Genomic DNA, 12,501 nt, shown 5'->3' on the forward strand with positions numbered 1-12,501 from the left:
GTTTTCAAGGCATAATATGTGATTGTGCGATGTGGACAGGAGCGTCGTGGTCGAATGTAGCCGTCCGGAACAGCATGCACTCCAAATTGCGACGGACATTTGCGTAGCTTTCGTTGAAGGCAAAAAACATTCTGTGGCAATGCTGAACGAGCACTCTTTGCGAGCTCATGCAACCGATCTTGGCTATCACCACATAGTGCATAAAATCAACCTGCTTTGCTTGTGCGAGACTTGGACGTCCCAGACTGATCTCCCGGTTTCCATCGTGCGTGGGTTTCGACATGTCTGCGGTGCATGTAAACCGAGCGGCGGGTGTTACATTTACAGCAAGCCTGGCTTCTGCGACCCGGGTTGACTAATATGGCGCAAAACACGGGTTCGTTATGTATGTCTCCGCAAGCTGCTACGTATGATGCAGTGAACGTTGTATGCAACGTCTTGCCGCCCAACTACGCGGAGGAAAAATTCTTAATAGTTTGCCATTCGTCGGCACCCGGACTTTGTGCGTGAAATGGAGTACAGGTGTGGAATGCACCTGGCCAGCCGATCGGACGCTATAACCACTTCCCGGAACAGATGCCTTGATCTCATATTTAAAGCTAGATGCCAAATTACAGGCGTGTGTTGTGCGTCTAACTACTTCACTGATCACAGGACTCTGGTGGGTGCACGTGGTGACCCAATTTGATGCACTCAGGAGCAAGAGGTAATGCATTGACGAGGCTCTTCCATAGTTACAGAAAAAAAAAAAGCGTTTTCAAAGCATTCATTATATGCACAAGAGGACAGCACCCATTCGCTTGCGCGTCGCCCGCGTTCCCGTAGTGAAACGTCGCTGTAATTTTTTAAAAACGTTTTGGTCGCGATAAAGGGCCAGACAAAAGAACGCCCAATATTTTCATATGATTGTGGACTTAGGGACAGCTCTTCCACTACTCCGCCAAGCCGAGCAGAGCGTCGCCTCTCGACTGAACAAGTCGATACACTTCTCAGGATTTGCTGTCGAGTGATAGTGAAGCGCAGTAACCCCTCCTTTTGAATAGCGCGGCTACCGTACATTTTTCTCGTTGGAGTTATTTATTATTTATTTGATTTGTATACACACAAGCACAAGGACACAGAGAAAAGAGGGAGAGAGCAAGCTGGCAACTGCCACCAAGAGGGGCACAACGCCTGCCTGCTCTTTCGGGAGGAGGGAAGAGGAAAGGAAGATAGGAGGAGATAAAGAGGAAAGGTGATGGAATGAAAATAGAAAACCACCCACGGAAGTTGTGGAAGAGGGAGATATTGAAAACTACAGAGTGTAGGCAGGTGCCCATATCGATAATACAGACGACAAAAAGCTGGAATGGTATGAAAATTAGACGTTAGGTCGGTAGAAAAAATACCAGGAGAAAGAAAAATGTGTCATGCAACTAATATAAAAAAATATATATAATGCACAAGCGAACGGTGGGTGCGTAATATTAGCAAAAAATAAAAATAAAAATACAGACGCACCAACGGGATTTCGAACCCCGTAAAAGCACTATGAGTATCAATCAAACATTTCAAAACGTGTATAGTGGTTGAGAAGTGAAATATCTTCGAAGGAAACGACACGCCGCGGTACATGAGCAATGTTATTAGTGACAACTCCGGTGGGAAAGGAAGCGTAGTCCAGACTCGGTCAGATCCGGCGACAAAGAGATCTGCGAACACAAGATTTAACATAGCAAATTATGTGTTGGCTGTAACCGCTTGTGCAGCTCGCTAACACGACCAGGACGAAACCGTGTACTGCACACATACACAAATCCCTAATCCCTAAGAAATAAAGTGCATGAAGGAACAGCCGTCGCCGCAACACAATTAGCAGTGTAATGCATGCGTAATGCGGAGGTTGATGGTTGAGCTCCCACCGGCGGCCAGCTGATGTTTCGTCCAATTTCACAGCTTACAGTTTATACATTTTATCAAGACGATAAATATTTTCCCTTATGCTTTCCTTGCATGCATTATTGTTGCCTGCATATGCAGTTGTGAATGATAAAAATCCGGTCATTCGATCGGTTTTCCTTCTCGTTTCTCTGAACAGATAACACACCAAGTACTTTGGGAGTACATTTATTTTTGGCACAGAGATTCGCAAAATACACACACAAGCAAAATGTTGCACACACAAGATACGCAAGGGTAAAGACTTCGTTTTGTCAAGAACTTTTGAACACTAAACAGGCGCAAAAACGCATGACAAGCCATTGGCGTGCAACTCATATGATGGCGTACACAAGGTATGTCTTGGCAAGACTATGGGGCATACAACAACAAAACGTAAGTTGATTGATTGAATTATGACACACGTCATGCCCAATTTCATATAAAGCCACATTTCCATAATTGCTCTAATGTTTCTTACAGGCAACGAACACTGCGAGTGTAACTTAAAAAGCCTCTGCGACACATTTCGGTTTACTCAACACCTTTTTCAGAGCTTTATAGGCGTTTACACCATGACCACTCTCTGAACAAAATGCTTCATACCTTCTAAGTTGCCAAGACGCGGGTTTATTTCGACACGGAGCGTCATAGCCACGACCGTTGGTCATCTTGTCGGTGCAGATGCAGAGAACATGTAGCTTGAGCTGGCCAGATTGAGCCAGTGTTGCAGAGACTCTTTAGATACACTCAATAAAACGAAAAAAAAAAAACAAAGTAGAACAGCGAGTACTAATTTACCCCAGCAGTTTCATTCGTCTGCGGCCACATCAACGCACAAAATGATTCAGCTGCCACAGTGCTAGATAGAGAGATACGACCAGTAAAAAATTTCCCGCCTTGCACAGTAAAAGTCAGCATATATCCTTGCCAAGTGCGTTTAAAGTTGTGAAAAACTGCGACACGCGTAAAACAACAAGACACTGACATATACACACCACAATCAGAAGATTCGCGGGGAACCGCAGAATTAAGGAAGCAAAGGCATCAGAACTGTTGTAAAACACTCCCAGAGCCGCAAGTATAAACTCGCCCGATAAATGCGGTAAGACAGCTGACAGGTTCGCCGGGCAGAGGAATTCCATTAAGCGTGGCCCAGCTTTGCGCGCGCGGCGAGGCTTAAAGATTATCCTCAAATGTACGACGCGGGAAAAGCCCGATTATTATTCTTTTGTTCTTTAGAACAGTTAGCGCTCCGCAGCCGACAAACAATAATCTAATCTTTCCACACTACTGCGAAAATGCGGTTCGTTCTAATACATGTCATGGAAATTTCATATGCGAAAGAAAAAAAAAAAAAAGCGGCGAGGTTCGCAAGCGCGGGGAACGTGGAGCGCTCGGTATTGAAGCAAAACTACCGCACACCTCCTCACGTTTTTTGGGAGAAAATCGATTTTAAAGGAAAAAAGAAACAACAACAAACAAAACAAAACACAGAAGCCCATCCCATCGATATAAGAGCGCTCACTCGTGAACAGCAGCAGTGGCCGATGCGCGTAATAGAGCGTGACCATTTACTTCTTGTTCTTAAATACAGAAATGGTGCAGTCTTACGGAGCACAAGCGTGCGGCAAACGGGGCAAAATTTTCCAATTAAGTTGAGCAAGTAAAACTCTGCCAACCGAATCGCGTACTTTTGTTGCAAAAGACAATGATGCCTATAGCACTGTGATTCTCATAACATCGTGAATTCGTGAACGGTGGCTTTTGCGTTCCATTGCGCCTGAAGTTTCAAGCGCACGAAAACGTCTGTCAGCGGAGTAACTACCTCAATGACGATAAAAACAAGGGCACGTGAGGTTGATCTTATTTTTCAATTCCGGGGTTTTGCACGCCAAAACCCGCGATACCGCGAGCCGTAGCGTAACGGGGTACTTCGAAATAATTTTGATCACGTGGGGTTCTTCTACGTGCCTCGATCCAGTGCGCGGTACACACGGGAGTTTCTGCATTTCGTCGTGATCGAGATGCGGCAGCCCAGTTAAATTGTGACTTGGAGCAGCAAAAAGATGAAGCGCAACCCGTCTTGTGAAACACGCATTTGGGCCGCGCTTTTGATCGCCCTCTACCGAAAACCTACTCGGCGGTAGTTTGCACAAGGCAGTGTAAAAGTGAGTAGTTTACCAAAAGGTGAAATTACTGAAAAATAGTAATAAAACCCTATACAGAACGGAAAACAAGTCAAGAAACAAAGACTTGAATGTGTGGTATATGAAGACGATCGCATACAATGTATGAGACATACACGGTAATCGAGAAATGGTCAGTTAGGATATGGAATTCTGTGGTCCCACAATAACAGCTTCACCGCTTCACATGACAGGATGATCAACGCTACTGCACGACATTCGAACTCGTACGTGACTATACGAAACACCTGTATAAAACCATGACCGAGCTCCGGTTAGCGCGCGGTATGGCTGAAAATGAGCACACCCGTTAGCCGCAGTCGCCGATCAGAATCGACGCTATTACATTGAGTGACAAATTCAATGACATTGAATGACACCGCGCCAAGCTCCATCTTTTCATTGGCGAAACGGTCGCTGAAATTTGTGTGTAGATATTAAGCGTGCACTGGAAAATTGCGAGCTTCTATCACGCCGTCATGCAAGTCGTATACAAGAGTAGCGTGCACTCGCCGTGGACGTAATGACCTCTGATTTGCCTAAAGAAGCAGATCTCGTCACGGATTTTCGCAGCTCTTGCGAACATATTTTGGCGGCTCGTTTGTAGCACCGACAATAACAGCGATTATTATCAATTATTGTCAACAAGGACATCAGTTTTTCAAAAAAATTGGGGCTAAAAGCAATGTTTCTTTTAAACGATAGAGGCGGTTACAAAAAAAAAGAAAAGAAAGAAAAAAGGAAAGAAAATCTAGCCCATGATTGTGAATAACGTGAAACGTTGCAGTACTAACGGTGGTCATGATTCATTGAGTTTAATGACACAAAGGCTGGTCATATAGAGCATCGAAGGAGTTGTGATTGGCCAGCTAAACAGATCGACAAAGTTATGCTTATTCGACCTTTGCTCTTAATTCAGTGAGAACAAAGAAAAACAAACAAACGAATAAGCAAAAGTACATGTCGCGGAAAGTAATTACAATGTTAAAGCGCGACTTCAACCCAACGTAACAGCGAACCATAAACGCGACAGAAGCAACACGCAGGCCGTGTTGCAAGCAAAGCGACAAGCAAGGCAGCTTATAGCGTGCAAAAACGGTATGCAGTGGAACAAAAAAGGACACGTTATGGTCCCAGAAAGTAAAAAAAAAGAAGAAGTGTGGGGGGGGGGGGGGGGGGGGACGATGGGGATGTGACACATATTTCCTTTGGTTTTTTTGTGTTCTCCTTATCAGAGAACAGCGGTTTCTACTTACGGCAAGTGGCCAGAGATACTGCTCGGCAGGACGTATCCTTGCCTCGCATAATCGCGCGTAGACGATCCATTGGCTATCCATAACATATGGGTTTACCACCATCCAACACCCCTATGTACATACGTCACCCTCGTACTACTCTTAACAGTCTTCGCAGACCGGATTCACTCGACACAAGTAAGAGAGCAAGCGAACGAGCAGTTGAAGCTCTCGTGCTTTATGGCTGCTGCTGGAAACGATCAGGACTAATAGGGTGCATCGTCGTAATGCGTATGGATAGTGCACGACTTGGTAGGCACGCGCGTGACGGTCTTCACGGGGTAATAAGCTTTCGTCTCCTCCCGCATACGTACGCACATGTGCGAAACCTTTACAGACTAAGTCCTGCGGGTAAACTAAATATAACGAACACATTTTAAGACTGCGCGGCCTGTGAGGAGCAGAGGTCAACTTTAAAGCGCCCGAATGTGCAGTCTGCGCTGAGTGTGCAGTTTTACTAATCTTTCGGAACGTCCTTGTACTTCATCACAGCATGACCTGTGCAGAAGCAGGTTCCGTCCGTGCGCGGTGAAAAAGAAGCGCGGTATACGTTTTTATTCCGTTATCGAGACCTACGACTGTGAAGTACACACGGAGTGCTCCTTCGTTATGAATACTTATAGAGATACAGGACGTCGTTATTATCCGCAGCGCCTAACTGCAGATAAGTATCGTATGCACAATTAGCTTCCCCCCCCCGCCCTGGGTACTATCAATGGTAACTGATAGTGTGCAGATTAGATATGAGATGAGATAGTTTCTCACCGCTGAACATTCATTACAGAAACTTAACGAGAGAGCGAGATGCTAGAAGCAGCATGTAAAACTTCATTATACTTTATCCACCAGCCTATGTTTCAGCGCCCGCCAAGTCTTCAAGTTATAATAGATAGCCTGTCAAAAGCAGAACGCGCTCTAAATTGACTCCCAAAGCCAATTTTGTTTTTTTCATGTGACGGTTTGCTGCAGGATACATGAACCTGTCGCCATTAAAGCCGCATCGCCGCCTGACACCTTTTCGACAGGCGTTATAAACGCACTCCATCAAATACTCATCAGCGAGATAGGAGACTATGGTCTGACGGCTCCCTTGAAGAAGTTTAACGGAAGCGAGGGGCCTCAGTTCGCAAAGAGATCAGCCTACTTCTGGCGACCCCTCTGTGTAGTACCACCCGGTAGACAAAATCAAGCGGCGAGAGGCTAAATAAAAAGCGAGGAGTTTTCGTCGTTAAAATTTACATATTCATTTTTCAGCAGCAAAACCATTTTTTGCTATACTTTTAGCCTATATAGACAGCTGCTTACGGATTAGTCCATTTGTTAATTCTACGCTTATGAAGGGCGACTTATTTTCCACGAAAGTACGCATGTAAGCAATGAAATATCGCGTGTACGCGTCATAGATAAACGTCGATGCAGAGATTACGCTATTATTGCGCCACTGTTCGTTAAAAAGAAAGATTATTAAAAAGAAACAGCAACAGTTTGCGATGCGCCTACACACCTTCACTGCTGCCCTTTGCCTGAAAACTCTTGAAAACCGAGACTGCAAAAAAAAAAAAAAAAAACCGTTAGATAATGACAACGTGTTAAATCATACGGTATGCCCTGTTCTGTTGCAGTGAAGATTAAACGCGTGAGAAACGATGCACGTACGCTACACAGCATCGAAAGAAACAATCCTAACACGCTAACGGTCGAAGCGTTTGTTTCGATCACACTGTGGCACTTCGCCTTAAGACGACGCGCATGCTGCACTTGTGTTTTTCATAAGTTTCAATGGCAGCGATAATTGTTCATGTTAGATCAGTGCAGTATCGCTCTCATAATCCGAATACGACAATGACGCTAGCTAAGTTTCCTGTCTTAGTGTTAAACACCTGCTTTCCGTAATGTCCAGCTCTTCGAAAATAACCCATGTCAGCCGTCCTCAAATTGAAATACCCTTCCCCTCGCCAGTTAGGTCTCCAACTCGTCAGAATTGGAGAAAATCGCTACGAGTACGACCAGCACCCAATAGTGCGCTCGCTTTGAGCCACTTGTTACGAGTGAATCCGGCCGCATTCGCGCTGTCCGTGTGGTTGCGCATAGACAAACGCTGTCACAGCGCCCATGGACCCGACAGCTTTTTAGCACAATGCTTCGTAGGAAAATCCTTACCACTCTACCGCTACATTAACCTTCCTGACCAGGTGCCGCCTGCGTGCATGCAGCAAGGTGTAGATATACATAACACGCGCGAAGCTGGTATCAGGCGCAATGCCAGCTTCGCGGTAAAACGTTAGCGGCAGAACGGTAACAGTGAAACGATTATAGCCCCTTAAATATCAATTATTGTCTCGCGCGGACGCGGATCAAGTATAGGCTGAGCCTTGACGGCAACCATAGGCGCGGGCACGCTCTATCAGAGCTCGTCCCTGCTAGTCTCGGGCTCGCTGGCTACGTCGGCGGGAGCCAGGACACTGGCCGCTCCGTAGTCGGAGTCGGTAGTGTTCAGCGTGTCCACCACGACCGAGTCCTCGGTGTCGCTGATGTAGTGCTCCTCGCCAGTGTAGTGCGTTGGGTGCACAAACAGGGGATGCACGGAGAAGGCCTTCAGGTCTCGCCGTGGAAAATGCGCAGCCCAGACTTTCCTGCAGCAGCAACATGTCAAAAAATGGGGGAAACAAATCTAGCTTGCTTTACTTTGTTAAGTGGAGGAAGTAAATAATTAGGTAGGCACACTGAAGTCCTTTCCTTTCATTCATTTAACTACCAAAAGAAGTCGCTACTTTAAGTGTCGCAAACTCTGCCGTAAAGATATACGAGGTGCGTTCAAAAAGAAACCGAACTTTTGCTATAGCAACTTTACTGCTCATGGTTAAACATTTTAAGTGCTGTCCCCCTCAATGTAATCACATCTACTGGCAATGCACTCTTCCCATCGTTTCTTCCATTTTTGGAAAGCCTCCTGGAACGCACGTTCTGGAATGGCGCGCAGGTCTCTTCTCGCATTGTCCTGGATCGCCTCTACGGTTTGGAAACGACGTTCATTCAACGCGGTTTTTAGCTTGGGAAATAGAAAAAAGTATGCTGAGGCTAGGTCCGGAGAATATGGTGGGTGCGGCACAACAGCAGTGTGGTGTTTTGCTAAGAAGCTGCGGATAAGGAGCGGCGCGTGAGCCGGGGCATTGTCGTGATGCATCATCCAAGCCTGATTTTCCCACAATTCAGGCCTCTTACTGCGCACAGAATCTCTAAAGCGTGCTAGGATTCCCTGGTAAACTTATTTGCTTACCGTCTCACCATGTGGCACAAACAAATTACTGATGGACAACGCCCTTGCAGTCAAAAGACACAACCAAGATCACCTTCAATTTTGACCAACCCATGCGTGATTTTTTGGACGAGGAGAACCTTTGGCCACCCACTGCGATGGATGCTCCTTCGTTTCAACATTATAGCCATAAACGCATGTCTCATCGCCTGTTATGATGTTCTTAAGGAAGTTTTCATCGTAATTGGCAGCGGCAAGCGGTTCCTGGCTGATTTCGACACGGGTCTGCTTCTGTTCGTCAGCCAACAAACGCGGCACGAATTTTGCACTGACACGACGCATCCCCATTTTTTCGCTCAAAATTTCATGACATGATACTACGCTGATATCAACTTAGTCAGCGAATTCTCGAACAGTCAAACGTCGTTTTTTACCATCACAGTTCGAAGTCTCTCGACGTTGTCATCATCTGTGGATGTGGAAGGTCGTCCAGGCTTGGGATCGCCACCGACCGACATTCGTCCGTCTTCAAAACGCTTGAGCCACTCATAGCACTGTGTGCAACTCATACAGTCCTCCCCGTATGCTTGGCAAAGCAACTGAAATGTCTCTGTGAAAGTTTTCGCAAGCTTGTAGCAGAATTTCACCCACACACGTTGTTCTTCCAATTCCTTCATTGTAACTTTGGCACAAATCCGAAGAACAGCTTGTTTATGTGCTCACTTTAGCGGCTGCAGCTCCCGAACTAACGCTCAGAGGAAAACGCGGCAAATGACAGTTTCTTGTGTAAACATGCCGCTACGCGCGCTTAGTACCCGCAGCGCGCTCCCTCTGGCGGTTGGAGGGCTACTTCAAAAGTACGGTTTCTTTTTGAACCCACCTCGCATTAAACGGAAGTCACTGAGTTATGGTCCAAGAATGAACATCGTATTGAGGACAATGACAAGCGTTTGGCACCCTGTGCAAAACCACAGCCAGCAACAGGCCCCGCTTAACGTGTACCTTTCGATTATGAAAAAGAAATGCTAATATATTATATGCACACGTTTACATAAAGTTTAGAATGGCCATGAAGCTAATTAAATGCTACATGGAGGCGAACAAAATTTGGTTTAAGGCAGCTGCGTGCAGATGCAAAAAAAAAAAAAAAAATCAGCTGATGGCAAAGAAAGTACTGCTTCTATAAATAGATGGAAATATGTCGCCAACGCATGCTTTGTGGCAGTGATGCTGACAGAGGTATGCATCACAGTGAATAAAAAACAAACAAACGTGATTTTAATGAAAAAAAATAATATCCACCAATTTTTAACAGCCACAAGTTACGCATGAGGACGTGATTTGACATGTACATGCAGCGAAACATTACCAATGACACGTTCCCAAAATGAATTTCCATTCGAACACTTTGGAATAATAATAATAATAATAATAATAATAATAATAATAATAATAATAATAATAATAATAATAATAATAATAATAATAATAATAATAAATTAATGACGTTTGCTGCGCCAAGAAACGCATATGCGCTTAAGAAGCGAGTAGGCAGAAGTACGCGCGGCATGAATATTTCTGCAACACGACACAAATTACACTATATTAATCTAATTGATCAGTAAGCTAATGAAAGTACTTTTTTCTTCTGCTGGATTTATGGCTAGCCATAACTCCCATAACACCCTTAAAGGGACACTAAAGAGAAACAATGAATTGGTTCAGATTGATAAAGTGTGCTCGGAGAACTCTTGTGTAGTTTATTTCACCACCATAGGTTTAATATTAGAGGAGAAAACCAAGTTCAAAGTTTCATTCTTAAATTTCGCGCCGAACTTTGTCATTCGTGACGTAAAAGACTTCAAAGAGCATTTAACGTATTTTGGCGTTACTGGCTCGACGAAATTTCCACAAACTCGTTATGTCAAGTCTCTGGCCCCCTCAGAGGACAATGCACTTCGATTTAACCGATTAGGAACTACGTAGGCCCAAGCAGGCGCCGTCAGAAATATGTGACGTCACGGCAAATGGTGCGGGAATTCCAAGGTGGCGTCGCCACCTGTATTTTCTTTCTGCACGTTTTCTCGCTTATTAAGCGTCTTCTCGCAGCAAGCGTGGTGTTTTTGGTATCGTGGAGGACTACTTTACTAATGCGAGAAAAATCGTTTTGCTCTTTGTGTCCCTTTAAGCACACAAAAGCTTTTGCGTGCTTAAAGGCTTGTTTGCTTCTTTTACAATTGGCGTGGATGCGTTGTGATCTGAATGCGCAATTGCTCGATCGCGTCGTTTCGTAAAAACAGGCTCATGTGCTACCAAAAACACACGTTCATCTCCCTCTCTGCTTCAGAGTAGGGTAGCAAATGGAATTTCCCGTTCTTGCCGACCTTTGTTCTTTTCTGTCTCGTAAAATATTTGCGGCATGACATCGGCATCGCCATGAGGCATCACTGTCGCAAGCGTACATATACACAATTAATCCAGTTAATTCACAGAGGAATATTCCCGCAAAAATCTTTTTAAAAATGTTTTAGCCTGTTTAGAGTGTGTCTACACTCTAAACGTGATAGCCGATAAATGTAATTTTGTGCACCGATATAGTAAGGGTTACCAAGTTTAGAATGTATGCACTTTAAACTAATGTAAGCCTTAATCCATAGGTGCGCAAAACAACATGTATCCGTTATCACGTTTAGAGTGTAAGAGGGGCCGTTCTCTAAGAAAGTGTCGATGTATTTAATCGCAGGCCCCGCCACGGTGGTCTAGTGGTTATGGCACTCGACTGCTGACCCGAAGGTCACGGGATCGAATCCCGACCGCGGCGGCTGCATTTTCGATGGAGGCGAAAATGTTTGAGGCCCGTGTACTTAGATTGAGCTGCACGTTAGAGAACCCCAGGTGGTCGAAATTTCCGGAGCCCTCCACTACGGCGTCTCTCATAATCATATCGTGGTTTTGGGACGTTAAAAGCCAGATATTATTATTAATGTATTTAATCGCAAGGCCCAAACACGCCACCGCGAACCGAAGTCACCAAGAACGAAAAACACAAACACGCAGCAGAATTAAGCGATTCCTTTGGCTCTCAACTCATGTATTGCGACGGCTGCACTCTCCATCTGGGTACCTTATTTGCATTACCGTTTTTCTCCCAGTGACGGTTCACACACTTTGCGGGATTGGGTAAGTTCAAGATCGATTTCTTCTGCATTTGCATGCAATGCCAATATATGGAATCATCTGGCAGCTGAGAATGATGCCGCAATAGATGCATGTGCAAGTTACATCGTTCTCACAGTAATAAACAGCGCGAAAGAACTAGAGACAAAAGGGGAAGAACAACGCGGGACGAGGGCTGTTGTTCTTCCTATTTTGTCTCTATAATTCTTTCGCGCTGTTTATTACTGTGAAAACCTACCAACTAGCGCAGCTTACCGCTCTTTTGACCTTTACATCGCTCTTCTGGCGATCTTGTTACGCGTCGTAACGACGAATGTCACGAGCAATAAATGCACTGCCACTTATCCGATTTGTGCTATTGCCACACGCCACAGACGCCACTGATCTCAGAGAGTGTGCTGCGCATCACCTTGAAGAGTTCCCGAGCAACAGCTCGAGGCTTAGCGCGCTCGTCTTGAAAAAACACATCAGCTAAATGGCATGGGCTCAAATCCCGGCGGAGACATCGGGAAAATTTATCTTTCTTCACGTTGCGGCCACGGCGAAACTGTGTGTGGTGTGGTTCCTTGAAGATGACAAAAATCGCAGTAATAGTCTCATCCAAGACGACAGCGGCCATCGTCAGCCTAATGGGATGGAAAGACGAACAGCACGGACACAAGGCACG

General features: G+C 45.2%; 1 protein-coding gene across 1 annotated transcript in view; it reads right to left on the reverse strand.

Moving 5' to 3' along the window:
• Window positions 1-6,131: 6,131 nt before the first annotated feature.
• LOC119379493 (procollagen galactosyltransferase 1-A) overlaps window positions 6,132-12,501 on the reverse strand; it is a 34,328-nt gene continuing 27,958 nt past the window's right edge. Inside the window, exon 5 of the mRNA XM_037648797.2 lies at window positions 6,132-8,034. Coding sequence (XP_037504725.2) covers window positions 7,806-8,034 — 229 coding nt within the window. The 3' untranslated portion in view covers window positions 6,132-7,805. The remainder of the gene's footprint in view (window positions 8,035-12,501) is intronic.

The sequence above is a fragment of the Rhipicephalus sanguineus genome, chromosome 1 (assembly GCF_013339695.2).
Source record: "Rhipicephalus sanguineus isolate Rsan-2018 chromosome 1, BIME_Rsan_1.4, whole genome shotgun sequence".
Lineage (NCBI taxonomy): Eukaryota > Metazoa > Arthropoda > Arachnida > Ixodida > Ixodidae > Rhipicephalus > Rhipicephalus sanguineus.